The 15,354-nt window shown below is 40.8% G+C and overlaps 1 protein-coding gene across 1 annotated transcript in view; it reads right to left on the bottom strand.

Moving 5' to 3' along the window:
• The window catches only part of sdk1a (sidekick cell adhesion molecule 1a), a 720,929-nt gene that overhangs the window by 29,477 nt on the left and 676,098 nt on the right, over positions 1-15,354 (bottom strand). The window contains exons 38-40 of the mRNA XM_048609738.1: positions 9,053-9,190; positions 6,280-6,441; positions 299-424 (exon numbers count right to left, since the gene is read on the bottom strand). Of these exons, the coding sequence (XP_048465695.1) occupies positions 299-424; positions 6,280-6,441; positions 9,053-9,190 (426 nt within the window). The remainder of the gene's footprint in view (positions 1-298; positions 425-6,279; positions 6,442-9,052; positions 9,191-15,354) is intronic.

Here is a 15,354-nt window from a genome sequence, read left to right as displayed (position 1 = left end):
CTATCCATGGATAGTAGGAACTGCAGATGCTGGAGAATCCGAGACAACAAGGTGCAGGGCTGGATGAACACAGCAGGCCAAGCAGCATCATAGGAGCAGAGAGGCTGACGTTTCGGGCCTAGACCCTTCATCAGAAAAGGGGGAGGGGAAGGGGGTTTTGAAATAAATAGGGAGAGAGTGGGAGGTGGATAGAAGAGGGATAGAGGAGAGGATAGGTGGATGCTGTCTGACCTGCTGTGACCTCCAACATTTGTTGTTTTTGGTATTCAGAGATTCTGCTGAAGTCAGCTATGCTCACCTGAGGGTCGTGCTTCAATTACATAGCTTTGTATTGGTCCAGCTCCAAGCAAACCCTGTGTCCAATGAACAGTGAGCGTAGAGGCAGTTTCACTAATCGAGGGGTTCAGCGGGGGACCAGGGGAACCTGTGCAAAAAATCAGGAAATTAGTCTAAGAAGTAAAGAATGAAAGCAACTCACATTGAAACACTGAGCTTTTGGAAATTACAATATTCAATAAGTATTAAGAACTCAGTTACTGAGTTAGTTATCCATTTAAAATATTGAAACCAATTTAATACCTTCAACAGCACCAGTTTTCCAGCCTTGCATTAATATGCAGACTCCCAACAAAGAAACTAATAACTCTCCATTAACATGAAGTAAAATTAAAGGTGCACTGAGGACTGTTGGATTGTTTCTTGGCAGTGTGACCTTAAGAGTCATATAGCGTGGAAACAGACCCTTTGATCCAATTTGTGTATGCTGACCAGGTTTCCCAAACTAAGCTAGTCTGACTGGTCTGCATTTGGCTCATATCCTTCTAAACCTTTCCTATTCTCATCTCACATTTATAATGTTGTAATTGTATCTGCATCTACCACATCCTCTGGCAGTTCAGTTCACACACCAACCCCTCTGTGTGAAAAAGTTGCCCAAGAGGTCCCTTTTAAATCTTTCTCCTCTCACGTTAAAATTATGCCCTCTCATTTTGAACTCCTTGGTTGGTGAAAATTAACCTTTGCCATTTTTTGGACTGGACAGAGGAAATTACAGAGAAAAGACATCTGTGAATTTAGGTTAAATTGCGACAATGTTTTGATGCTACTTAAAAAGGGGATTATAAACCAGCAGCAACACGTATGTTATTGATGTATAACAATTTCCAATTTTTGAAGACTGCTGTTAATTAGACAGCCTTTTATTTGATTATTCATTTTAACGTACTGGGCTCATACTTAAAAATCTGATATGCAACAATTTTAATGAGCCTAACATTACTTAAAAGGAGATTCTATTTCTATGCACATGTAATCCAAGTGTGTTACAGCTTCTGATCTTGTCTCAGCAGATATAAGGAGTTTAAGTGCAGTTAGAAATGGCTAGTTATTGAATGAATTAGAAATTGTCATGACAACATTTCCCATTTATCTTGGTACCAGGTGTCGTGAAGGAAAAATGCTAGTCACAGCACAAACATCACTTATTACATTTCCCTGTGAATCCAAATTCAAGGCTCTTCTGTTAGATGTACTATTGGAAGTAGGATCACATGGGGACGAAGCTAGAGGATTGTTTTGTGATGTTACTGATCCATCATGCATTAGTGAATCTTATTAGATTCCCAGTTTCACATTCCACAAAATGAAAGTGCATCCTTTAACACTGTTGGAAATACAAATCTTAAAAGAAAACATGATTTCGCTCTGTCTTCCTCAATCCCACTAATTAATTCTTCCAATGCAAGGACACGCCTTGGCTACGAGGCAACCTCCTCTGAAGGTTTTGTCTATGTCATTCCACTTGTTAAGAGTCAACAGTTAGCTGAGCAGAAGCCAACTGTTTTTCTTTCCTCTCCTCGTTTTGGTGAAATACCAAGTCTTTGCTTACTATCTGGCCTGACAATGTTTATCGGAGATTGGTATCTTATGTGTGGTAGATGCAACGTAATCACAGATGTGTTCTTTCGGCTTCCCTATGTAACTGGTTGATGAAATTCTACCACTCCTGCAAAAAAAGTAATGAAAATTAACATCTAGGTAGAAAATAAGCTCTATTTCTTTTGAGTAAATTTTTGAGTTGGATGGGGTATAGAAACAGAATTTAAAGACGAGGTAAATGGATTATAAGGAACATTTTTCTGGTTCTCAGTTTCTGTCAGTTCACACAGAAATGATTACTGCAATTTCAAATTCTGATGGAATCTTTAAGGCCTCATTTCACAATGATTGCCTTAAAAGTACCACGCTTAACGCAAAGTCCACTTTGGTGGAACAGCCATGCTTACATAGCTAATGCATACATAAGAGCCTTTGGGGTAAGCCTGATAGCACAACTGCAGAGGGACACTCCCAATATATGCAGGTAGCAGTGCATGTGACATCAATGACAGCAAAGCTAACAGCAGATGACAGTAAAATTGTTGAGAAAGTAAATTGCGAGGAAGAAATAAATAGATATGGATAGGTTAGGTGAATGGGCCAAAATCTAGCAGCTGGAGTTTAACTTGATAAGTATGAGGTTACCCATTTGGGTTGGAAGAATTAAAATGTAACTTATTATCTAACTAGAGAGAAACTTCAAAAATGTTTTGGTGCAGAAGGATCTTGGAGTTCTTGTGCATGAATCGCAAAAGGCTGGTAGCAGGTCATAGAATCATAGAGTCCTACAGCATGGGGACAGGCCCTTCAGCCCAAACTGAGCCATGCTGACCAAAATGTCCATCCACACTAACCCTATATCCCTGCAGTTTGCCCATATCCTTCCACACCTTTCCTAAACATGTATTTGTCCAAGTGCCTTTTAAATGTTGTTAATATACCCAGCTCAACCACTTCTGCTGGCAACTCATTCCATATGTATACCATCCTCTGTGTAAAAAAAGTTGCCCCTCAGGTTCCCATGTATTCTTTTCCCTCTTGCCTTAAACTGGTGCTGTCTAGTCCTCAATTCCCCAACCCTGGGAAAAAAGACTGAGTGCATTCACCCTATCCATGCCTCTCATGATCTTATACACTTTGATAAGATCCCCTGCCTCAGTCTCCTATGTTCTAAAGAAAGAAGTCCTAGCTTGTCCAATCTCTTCCTATAACTCAGTCCCTTGAGACCTGGCAACATACTTTTAAATCTCCTCTGCACTCTTTTCAGTTTAATACCATCCTTCCTATAGCAAGGTGACCAAAACTGAACATAATACTCCAACTGCGGCCTCAAAAACGTCCTGTATAACTGCAACATAACTTGCCAACTTCTGTATTCAGTGCCCTGACTGATGAAGGCCAGTTTGCCAAAAGCTTTCTTCACTGCCCTGTCTACCTGTGACTCCACTTTCAGAGAACCGTGCACCAGAACTCCAAGGTCCCTCTGTTCCATTATACTCCTTAAGGCCCTACCATTGACCATGAAACTCCTACCTGGATTTGACTTTCCAAAATGCAACACCTCACACTTATCTATATTAAACTCCATTTGCCATTTCTCGGCCTACTTCCCCAGCTGATCAAGATCCTGCTGCAATTTCTGATAACCTTCCTTACTGTCTACAATACCGCCTATTTTAGTGTCATCTGCAAACTTAGTAATCAGGCCTTGTACATTCTCATCCAAATCATTGATATAGATAACAAACAGCAATGGGCCCAGCACCGACCCCTGAGGCACACCACTAGTGACAGGCCTCCAGTCCAACAAACATCCTCCCACTATTACCCTCTGCTTCCTACTATCAAGCCAATTGCATGTCCAATTTGCCAACTCTCCCTGGAATCCATGTGATCTAACCTTCAAGAGCAGCCTACAATGTGGAACCTTATCAAAGGCTTTACTGAAATCCACATAGACTACATCTACTGCCCTGCCCTCATCAACCTTCTTGGTCACTTCAAAGAACTCTAACATTTGTGAGGCATGATCTCCCACACATGAAGCCATGCTGACTACTCCTAATCAAACCCCGTCTTTCTAAAAGCAGGTATAAATTATCCCTCGGAATCTTCTCAAGTAGTTTACCTACCACAGATATTAAGCTCACTGGTCTATAATTCCCAGGTTTTTCTCTGCAGCCCTTCTTGAATAAGGGCATAACATTTGCTATCCACCAGTCTTCTGGGATCTCACCCATGGCTAATGATGGGGATCAGCCAGGGCCCCTGCAATTTCTTCCCTAGCCTCTTGCAGGGTTCTTGGATGTATCTGTTCAGGACCAGGAGATATATCCACCTTCATACATTCTAATACTTCCAACATCTCCTCTGCTGTGATATGGACAGTCCCCAAGATATCGCCACTAACTTCCCCAAGTTCCCAAGTCTTCATTTCTTTCTCCACTGTAAACACAGAGGAGAAATATTCATTGAGGACCTTGCCCATTTCCTATGGTTCCACAGACACCTGTCCACTTTGGTCCTTGAGGGGTCCTATTCTCTCTCTAGTTATTCTTTTTCCTTTAATATATTTAAAGAATCTCTTTGGATTCACCCTAATCTTCTCAACCAAAGCTTTCTCATGCCCCCTTTTTACCCTCCTGATTTCCTTCTTCAGTAAACTCCTATATATTTCCAGGGCTTCCCTTGATCCCAACTGTACCTGACCATGCCTCCTTTTTTCTGGTCAAAGCCTCAAGATCTCTTATCATCCAGGGTTCCGTATTGTTGCCAATCTTGCCCTTCACCCTCACAGGAACATATAGACCTTAAACTCTGGCTATCACACTTTTAAAGGCCTCCCACTTGCCAGAGATCCCTTTGACTGCAAACAAACTACTCCAGTCAACCCCTGATTCAATGAGGGGATTGGCAGCAGGGGATGGAGAGAGAAGCATGCTGCCACCTTTCTGACCTTGCTGCTGACTCCTCCTCGCTATTGTGACCACACGCCCCTCAGTTTGTTTGTGGCCTCCTAATTTTCAGAACTTCACACACTATACAAAATTGCTCAACTACAGGGGTCCTGGCCAGTATAAATGTAATATCTGCAAAATACAGGAAAGTGGCACATGATTAGATGTCATGTAATCAAAGCTCCAAGAACACATAAAAGCAGAGTTGGTAACCCTACTTGAAACTAATGGTGCTAAATAAAGGTTTTTACTACCATTCCCAACATTGATTGGTGGTTGGTGTAAAATTAAATGTAAGTAAGTGGTAAACAGGAAATTGAAATATTATGAGGTAATTTGGGAAACAAATATTGCTTTGATTGCCTCTTTTATACGTAAGTATATTTTTATGATTAATTTTGCTGTTACTGATTTCTTTTGGTGAATGAAGACTGTCACTGTTGATATACCCCACAGCAAACAGGAGATGGATGGGGCTAAGGGATGGTTCAAGTTTAAATGTCAGGAAATCTGTCTCTAGGGAGCATCCACCATTTCTATGATGATAGATTGTGTTCTATGGGTGCCCTTTCTTGGAAGAGGAGAGGCACTTCATTGTAGTACATAAATCAAGCTCTGACAGTGCAGATAAAAGGGAGCCTATATTAAATATAAGAGTTGACAGGGGTCATGAGACCTGGCAGCAACATGTAAAAACAGCATGTGCTTCCATCAGCTATGTTCTTTTTAGAACATTCTGTGGTCCATGAGCTGGTGTGCATCCCATAGCCTCTCAAGTAAACCTATGGCCATTGTTTGAAGTGGGCCTAAGTTCTCTCGCACGATTGTTTTCTCACCTCTGTCCAATTGCTGATCTCTGGCCTGCTTAGCATTAATTGCTTGATGTCACCCCTCAACCTCAAGCCTACTCTATGATCACATAAAGTCCAATCTCTTCCCAACTCTTGATCTCTGGTCTGCACATGCCCTAGGCCCAAGGGAAAGAATAACAGCAAAACTTGCGTATGACGTGTCCTGGTCCAACATATTTATATACCTCAGGACAGTGCTCCAGTATGACCAGCATGTCCATTTCCAAGGTTTTTTTTTAAACTGTTGTTTCATTCTGAGTGGAACAATAACCACTTTCTGCCAACTGCACCTTCATCACCGTTGCTAACTCTCCCGACCAGTCGTGGATGTTTTCTAATTGCTGCAGACCATCGGAACTGCTGCCTGCCAACATGGTTTTCCAGCCTGGAAGATGGTCAGGCTGGCAATCCAACTGGCTGACAGGCAAGAAATGAGAGAAAAAAAAACTTGTAATGAGGTCCTGCATTGATATCTGTATGATCGCTGAATCCTTGGGGCATCCCTCAAACCACGGCCATGAAAAACCTAATCAGGATCAGAGAGTTAATCCAGTAATATCAAGATACAGGCTAATACAATTTAAGAGTTTTACCTTCTTCTGGTCCTGGTGTAACATTAGCCCTTATCTCAGGGCCAAAGGTATAGGTTCTGGCTCGGACACAAAAGCTGTAAGGGACCCCCTTAAACAAATCCCGAACCTTCAACCAGCGTTGGTTGTTGCCTCTAAGATCGACCGTCACCACTTTACTCACACCTAAACGAAAGAATGAATGAATGAAGAAACTATCCCAAAATAATGAACAATGCTGTGTCTCAGAACCAAAGGAAAATGTTAGCATTTGTGAATAGTACAATTTGAGTCTATGCTAAAGAGCAATGCTACCCACTTACGTTGAATTAGAAAATCATTAGAGGTAATTTAGAATTTGTTCAAAAGTGTAAAACAATGGTCAATTTAAATAAACAAAATCCCTGAAAGAACTGCGAATGTTACAAATCAGAAACAAAAACAGAAATTGCTGGAAAAGCTCAACAGGTCAGGGAGCATCTGTTGCGTGAAATCAGAGACCACATTGGGGAAATGAAGCACAGACTGGGTGACTGCTTTGCAGAATACCTGATTGATTGACTATTGTCATGTGTACTGAAGTACTGTTTACAAGCAGTACAAGCAGATCATACTAAGCAAGGATGTACAGCTCAAAAAAGACTTAGTCAGAGGCATACAGATTACATTGCGCAGGGCATGTGCTAGGTGAGATCAACGTTAGCAAGAGCAGCATTGTTTGAGGCCGAAGAGTCCATTCATCAGTCTAAATACAGCCGGGAAGAAGCTGTTGCTGAACCAACTTGTGCGTGTATTCAGGTTTCTGTATCTTCTGCCTGACGGAAGAGGTTGTAGGAGGTCATTACCAGGGTGCGATGGGTCTTTGATGATGTTGGTAGCCTTTCCGCGGCAGCAAGCCGTGTAAATGGAGTCCATGGATGGAAGGTTGGCTTCTGTGGTGGTCTGGGCTGTGCATACCACCTTCTGTAGTTTCTTATAGTCCTGGGCAGAGCAGTTGCCATACCAGGCTGTTATGCACCCAGACAGCATGCTTTCAATGGTGCATCTGTTGAAATTGGTGAGGGACCTTATGAACATGCCAAATTTCCTGAGCTGCCTAAGGAGGAAGAGGTGTTGTTGTGCCTTCTTGACTGTTGCATTTACGTGGGAAGTCCAGGACAGGTCGTCAGTTAGCGTCACTCCGAGGAACCTGATGTTCTTCACTCTCTCAACCTCAGTTCCGTTGATGTAGATGGGGGCGTGTTCTCCTTCTTTCTTTCTGAAGTGAATGATCAGTTCTTTAGTTTTGCTGATGTCGAGACAGATTGTTTTCATTGCACTACATCACCAAGCCCTCTATGTCTTCTGTAGTTTGAGTCGTCATTGTTAGATATCTATATCACTACAATGGTGTCGTCAGTGAACTTGTAGATGCCGTTCATTCAGAATTTGGCAACACAGTTGTAGCTTTTAATGGAGTACAGTAGGGGACTGAGGACGCAACCCTGAGGACCTCCACTTTTGCGTGTTATTGTGGAGGTGCTGCAGTTACCTATCTTCACTGATTGCAGTCGGTGGGTCAGAAAGCTGAGGATCCAGTTGCAGAGGGCACAGTTGAGACCAAGGTCACGGAGTTTTGAGACCAGTCTGGAACGTATAATGGTGTTGAAGGTGGAGCTGTAGTCAATGAGCAGGAGTGTGACGTGGGTGTCTTTGACGTCCAGATGTTCAAGGGATGAGTGCAGGACGAGGGAAATGGCATTCTAACTGCAAAAAAGACCCCAATCCCTGCTACTTCAACACATCATCGTGTTCTCTGCTAACACCTCTGTCTCAGGCTTGCTGCAGTGCTCCAGCGAAGCTCAGCACAAGCTGGAAGAAGAGCACTGCTTGGGAACTCTGCAGTCTTCTGGACTTAATATCAAGATCAATAATTTTAAGGCTTGAGCACTTTTCCCCATGTCTTTCCCCAACCTCCACACACCAGGCCTTATCACCACATGGACTGCTACCACACACAACCCATTAACAGCTAATACTGCCCGTTAGCAGCCATTCTCCTAGGCTGATCTTTACCCACTCCTTTGTTTGTCCAACTGTTTTTCTCTCTATCTTCACCTATCGTTTAAGATCACAGATCATAGAATCCCTACAGTATGGAAACAGGCCCTTTGGCCCAACATGTCCAGACCGACCCTCAGAGCATCCCACCCAGACCCATCCCCCTCTAACCCACCTAATCTACACATCCCTGAATACTATTGGCAATTTAGTATGGCCAATCCACCCACCCTGCACATCTTTGGACTGTGGGAGAAACCGGAGCACCCGGAGGAAACCCACGCAGACACGGGGAGAATGTGCAAACTCCACACAAACAGTCACCCGAGGGTGGAATCGAACCCAGGTCCCTGGTGCTGTGAGACAGCAGTGCTAACCACAGAGCCACCGTGCCGCTCCGTTTACTCGGCCCCTCTCCCTGACTCTATCTTTTGCATAAATACCAACCTTTCCCTAGCTACCATCAGTTCTGAAGAAAGGGCAATGGACCTGAAACATTAACTCTGATTTTTCTCCACAGATGCTGCCAAACCTGTTGAGATTTTCCAACAATTTATGTTTTTGTTGTCAATTAAAATAAAATTGAAGAAGCATATAAAATGAGCTGCTCCATTGATATTATCCTTTTATACTATTGTAGAAAGTAAAAATTAACTTCAATTTATTCTGAAAAGAATTAGCATGTGGATTTCTACACAGCAGAGAAATAAGCTTTTCTGTTTAACAATGTGTCCAATAATCATAGCAAGTATTATACCTTGTACTGATTCCAATGGTTCATAAACCAATCTGTATCCCTCAAGAACTCCATTGGGCATTGCTGGCTCTCCCCAAAACACTTTCAATGTAGTGGAGGTAACTTCTGTAAATGTGATATAACTCGGAGCACTTGGAGCTGGTGAATCAGCAAAATACAAAAAGACATATAAATATATTTTAAAGCAGTACTTTCAATTTTACAGTCACTGGTTAATTCACTATCTCCATATCATTAAAAATTTGAGTATTGCAGGATAAAATACTCTTTAACAACAGTTAAAAGGGGGTTAGTGTAGACATGATTTTGGATCTATTTCCATAACGTTTGCACTACAGCTTGAACGGAATTTTTCTCTTGTAGGAAATGCACTTTACTCTGTGGTGAGGACTTTGCTTGGCCTGTGAATAAAAAAATACTGCAGACTCTACCACAGTCTGTATTAACACAGATGTTTTGTGCAATATGTTACAATAGGCTGGTTATGGCAGAGCCACTTGTTAAAGAACTATTCAAGAAACCTCTAATAAAAGACCGAAAATTAGTGAGAAAAGTACATCGGTGAGAAGGTAAATTTGCTGAAACTGGTTTCCTCCTTCAGCATTGTTAGCCAATTGGCAATGGTCCAGAGGTTATTGTACTGAATAATCCTGACAACTGTGCCAATGCAGTTTTTAATCAGAGGTTTCCTTAATACTTCTTAAACAATGATGCCTCTGCCACAATCAGTCCTTCATAACGTACCACATTTGGCATGTATTTATTCAGTCCTTAGCAGAGTGTGTAGCAAATTTTCATTCAGAGGCCAAGGAAAAGGGGGTAGAGTGCATATTCCTACAGGCAGAAAAAAAATCTGTTTGGCAGAAGTGCATAACACATGGGAAATAGATATAAAAAGATGTTTTGGTGACTGTGCCAAAGACAGAGTCTGTACCATCTGCTTAACGATTTTCTTTTCATTGCTCTGCTGATTCTAATGTCAGGTGGCACTGGACCATGACTCCAGAGGGTTCATGACTTATTGTGTCGTTCATATGAATACATAAGCTTTCTTCAAATTGTACCCATTTTTCACAATAATTTTACCAATAGTGATTGATGGTGGATGAGGACAGCTCATGTGGATAAAAGTTAGTTTACTTTGAATGATTCTGCTTCCCCTACTGATAATAACAAATAAAGAGGAATGTAAATTCCCTCAGACTGAGATGAAAGATTTTATTGTTGTATAATACAAAGTACATTGAAACACAATTAGAAAGGATTATGAACCAAGAACAACCACATTCATTGAAATAATTTTTCTTTCTTCTTTCTCATTTTCAGCCAAAGAACTTCTTCCACCTGTCAAAAGTAAATGCTGCATGAATAAAATTACTGTCTGACTGTACTCCTCTGTATCACCAAGTGGCTGACTAAGAAATCCAATAGGATACATTTCAATGCAAAAATTCTTTTCATTCTGCAAGCTAATATTGTGATATAAGGTGTGTGATTGATATATGTCTTAATATCATTTATTTTAGAGTTTAAATTTTTAACTAGTGCCATGTGGGTTTTGGTTTGTGTGTGTATGAGGGGGTTTAATGATTAACTTGTCAGTATCTCTGAAGCCATAACTTTTTAAAAAAAAACTAGTAAGAGAGAGCCTTTCTGGAGTGATAATAGGAATTTGTCTGCATTGGGAGAACTTTTCATGAGGACAGACTAAACAACTGAGGATCAAGATGATGTTACCCAGCAGGGTAATGAAACATCTGCAGAATAATGAACCAGCCCAGCGAGCCAACCAACTATAACATTGAGGATCATTCGATGGCAAGACTGTTGATTTCATTTTGCACAAGTCCTAGTGGAAGTTACACATATAAAATAATTTATTTTTAAGAAAGGAGATAGTTCTGAAATAGGTTACCTTAGTGTAATGGGTTTAATGTAAAAATTCCAGACCAGAAGTGCTTGTTTAGAATCCAAAAGGCGATATTTAAAGCAGAGAAAGTCCAAGTTTAGTTGCATTAATGACCTAGAGGCTACCAAATTCTAAAAACTAGGATTAGAAAGAAACATTTATGTTAAACCCATGGAAGTGATAGAGAAGCAAACATTGTCTGATGTTTGAGTATTTTAAAGTGATGATGTTGGGATAGATGGGATTATGATATTACTCTGTTTTGACATCTTTCGGATTGTGTTATATGTAAATAACTTGATTTACGTTATCTTTTCTTTTGCTTAATAAACTTCTGTTTTATTGTTAAAAGCAAATCTACAGCATTGCATGCTTGTGTTCAGTGAAAGACCAGCTTTTTAAATAAAAAAGAATAAAATATGATCCATCAAGCCAGGTTTCATTCTGGGATTGGACTTTGAATAATAACATCAGCTAGGTCATAACAATATCTAGTATAACACCATCATAAACAGGTGGGCAGTTAAATGAGCAATTGTGAATTTAAGATTAAAAAGCTATAGGATCAGTAATATTTTTACATCAATTGGTCCTTGTTTTTTTTCTGTATTTGTAGAAAGAGTGATGAACTATCTAGATCTAACAGTTCCCTTGCATGTAGGTTATTAACTCTTGCCTGTGAATTTCTTTTCTTTATGAAAACAGCAACAAAAAGAGAACATTGTTATCCTGTACTTCTTCACCCGAGCTTTCTTTTCATTGAGAAAGTAAAGCAGAAATAACCATCTCTATGCAATTGGTCCAGTTCTACAGAGGCTGTGAATTGAATGATGATATTGCTAGATCAAGTTCTTGGAATTTTCATTCACTTGCATTTGGGAGTCAGATAGAACCTCTTGCTGAATAGTTAAATGATGTTCTTCTCCGTAAAGAATCAAATAAACAGGTAACAGTTCCTATATCATGCAGCCTAGATATTCTGATAGTCAGAGTGTTCTTGGAGCAGATTAGAATGGAGCTATAACTTAGCACTATGCAGAACTCTAGATGCAGCGGACTCCATGGGAAGTGCCCAGCAATTTGAAGATTCCGACGGGCAATTCTCCCGCATCTGGAACCGTCTGAAACAGTCTATTAAAGTTGGGAGATAATCTATTTGATAATCTACATCCCAGTATACTTAAGAAAATGGCCCTAGAAATAATGGATGCATTGGTGGTCATCTTCCAAGATTCCTTAGACTCTGGAACGGTTCTTGTAGATTGGAAGGTAGCTAATGTAACCTCACAATTTAAAACAGGAGGTGGAGAGAGAGAAAACAGGAAATTACAGACCTGTGAGTCTGACATCAGTAATGGGGATGATGCGACAGCCTGCTATCAAGCATTTTATACCAGCGCTTAGAAAACAGTGGTAGAATCAGACATAGTCAACACAGATTTACAAAAGGAAAATCATACTTGACAAATCTGCTGGAATTGTTCAAGTATGTAACTATTAGAGTTGATCATGCAGAGCCAGTGGATGTGGTTTACTTGGACATTCAGAAGGCTTTCAACAAAGCCCCATGTAAGAGATTGATGTGTAAAATTAAAGTGCATGAGATTGGTGTCACCCAATGAGATGGACAGAAAATCAGCAGACAGGAAACAAAGAGTAGGAATACATGGTTTTTTTTCTGAATGGCAGGCAGTGACTCGTGGGGTGCTGCAGGGATCGGTACTAGGACCATATCTATTCACAAATATACGTTAATGATTTAGATGAGGGAACTGAATATTACACCTCAAAATTTGCTGGTGGCACAAAATTGGGTGGAAGGGTGAGCTGTGATAGGGATGCAGATATGTTGTGATATGTGAGTGGGCAAATGCATGGCAGGTGCAGTATAGTTATACACTTTGGTAGAAAAAATAGGGAAGGCAGATTATTATTTGAATTGGTTTTAAATTGAGAGAGGAGACCTGGGTATTCTAATACAGCAGTCGTTGAAAGTTAGTGTGCAGGTGCAGCAAGCAGTAAAGAAGGTAACCTGTATGTTAGCCTTTATAGCAAGAGGATTAGAGTAGAGGGACGAGGATATCTTGATGCAATTATACAGGGCATTTGAGAGGCCTCACCTGGAACACTGTGTGCCATTTTGCTCAATTTATCTGAGGAAGGATGTTCTTGAAATGGAGGGTGTGCAGCGAAAATTTACCAATTTGAATCTGGGATGGTGGGATTGATATTTAAGGAGAGATTGAGTTGGTTAGGATTGTATTCACTGGAGGTTTGAAAAATTAATAGGGATCCCATAGAAACCTATATCATCCTAACAGAACCAGACAGGCAAGATGCAGGAAGGATATTCCCAATGGTGGGGGAGTCCAGAACCAGGGGTTATAGCTTAAGAATATGAGGTAAACCTTTTAGGACTGAGATTAAGACAAACTTCTTCACCCAGAGAGTGATGAACCTGTGGAATTCAAAACAACAGAACCTTGTTGAGGTTGAAACAATATGTGTTTTCAAGGAGGAGGTAGATATAGCTCTTTTGGCTAAAGGGATCAACAGATATGTGGGGAGGACAGGGTTAGGATATTGAGCTCGATGATCAGACAAGGGCTCAAAGGGATCAAATGGCCTACTCCTGCTCTTATCTTCTATGTTTCCAGGAGAATTTGAAGAGTTCCATTTCAGTTCGGCTAATAGTTAACAGGGAGAATTTAGAGCATTAAAAACCTAGACTAACTGCGGGGTAATTACTAAGCTAACCCCACTACTCATCACTGCCACCAATCCCTTTTCTACCGTGGATCCCTGACAACCAGCACCCACACAATTCAACACAATTCTTTCTCCCCTAGGATCCAATAATTCCCTTGCCAGCCAGGATATTCCTTCCTCCTTGCCAGCTACAACACCCTCTCACCAGAACCCCAGTCGCCTTCATCTAGTCTTCTCTGGCACCAGATTAATACCAACAACCTGCTACCACACTCAAAATCCTTCTCCTCCCTGCTAAACCCAATTCCCCAAGCTCCCCCAGTTGGACCCAACACCTCCACTGCCACGGAACCGAAGGCAGCCCACTCACGCACGACTGGACCCTCCCCTCTCCAACCCCAAACTACCCTAGATATTTTATCACAACTGGCACCCTGCCCATGTGGTACTCTTCTTACTTGGTGCCTTAAACCTTGATGCCACCCCAAACTTACACTTTACATGCTTATCATTTCACAGTAACTGAAGTAGTGGCAGGCTCTGCTGTAAGACATTTAAAACATAGGACACAGAATCATAGAATCCATTCAGCCCATTGAGTCTACATCGCACCTCCAAGAGCACTCTACTCCCCTACCCATACCCCATAATTCCACATTTATCATCGCTAACCCAACTAACCTGCACAACCCTGGAAATTACGGGACAGTTTAGCCTGGCCAGTCCACCTAACCAGCACATCTTTGTACTGTGGGAGGAAACCAGAGCATCTGGAGGAAACACATGAAGACACGGGGAGAATGTGCAAACTCCACACAGATAGTTACCCAAGGCTGGAATTGAACCCTGGTCCATAGCTAACCACTGAGCCACTGTGCTATGTGGCACAATGACTGCTGCAAATGGGGTGTGGTTTGATTTCCTCTGACCATCCTGCCCTATGAGGGAACTGTTTGGTTTCAGGTATGTTCTGCATTTCTGAAGGAATCCTTGGTTGGATATGTTGCCTAGAAATGCAGGGCTGACACCTCAAGGAAAAAAAATGTAGCAGAGGAGCAATCTGACTGTGATTACCACTCCTTGGAATATCTGGGCCATGTGACTGTTAAAAAGAGAACACCATAGACTAAATGATGCTTATCTTAACAAATAGATTTAATTTTGTTGAATAATTTTCAGCAAGAAAATCTACAAAAGTAAGAAACACACATTAAAATCCTTGTAAACAGCATGTGAATTCTAAACAGGATTTCATCTTCAATTCTCAGTTCCACATTAAAGTCTGTAAGAGAAAGATAGCTTATTTCTTCAGAGTTTTCCTTATAATTTCATTTTGACTGTTACATAAAAGCATTCAGACTTCATTATAGTAATTCATCTATTAATGACCATTTTCATATCACTAAGTAAGTTGCTGTGCTAAAATTGATGGAACTGATTCAATATTGGATAATTAACTGTCAGACAAATAAGATAACGTAGCCTTGAAATCTGAATTCTCACAATATATAATGGTTCATATATTTTGGTGAGAGAAACTGAAAAGAGATGCAACAATAAATAAAATATTTGTGAATGTAAATAATAATTCCATTTCCTGTGAGAAAAAAGTAACTGATCTGATTACTCTATCTTAAATTTGCCAGAGAACCAAAAATAATTAATTTCCATTGTTTTCCTGTTT

This window comes from Rhincodon typus, chromosome 21, assembly GCF_021869965.1.
Source record: "Rhincodon typus isolate 14 chromosome 21, sRhiTyp1.1, whole genome shotgun sequence".
Lineage (NCBI taxonomy): Eukaryota > Metazoa > Chordata > Chondrichthyes > Orectolobiformes > Rhincodontidae > Rhincodon > Rhincodon typus.
Note: the sequence above shows the minus strand (reverse complement) of the source record. Positions and strands in the feature narration are given on the sequence as shown.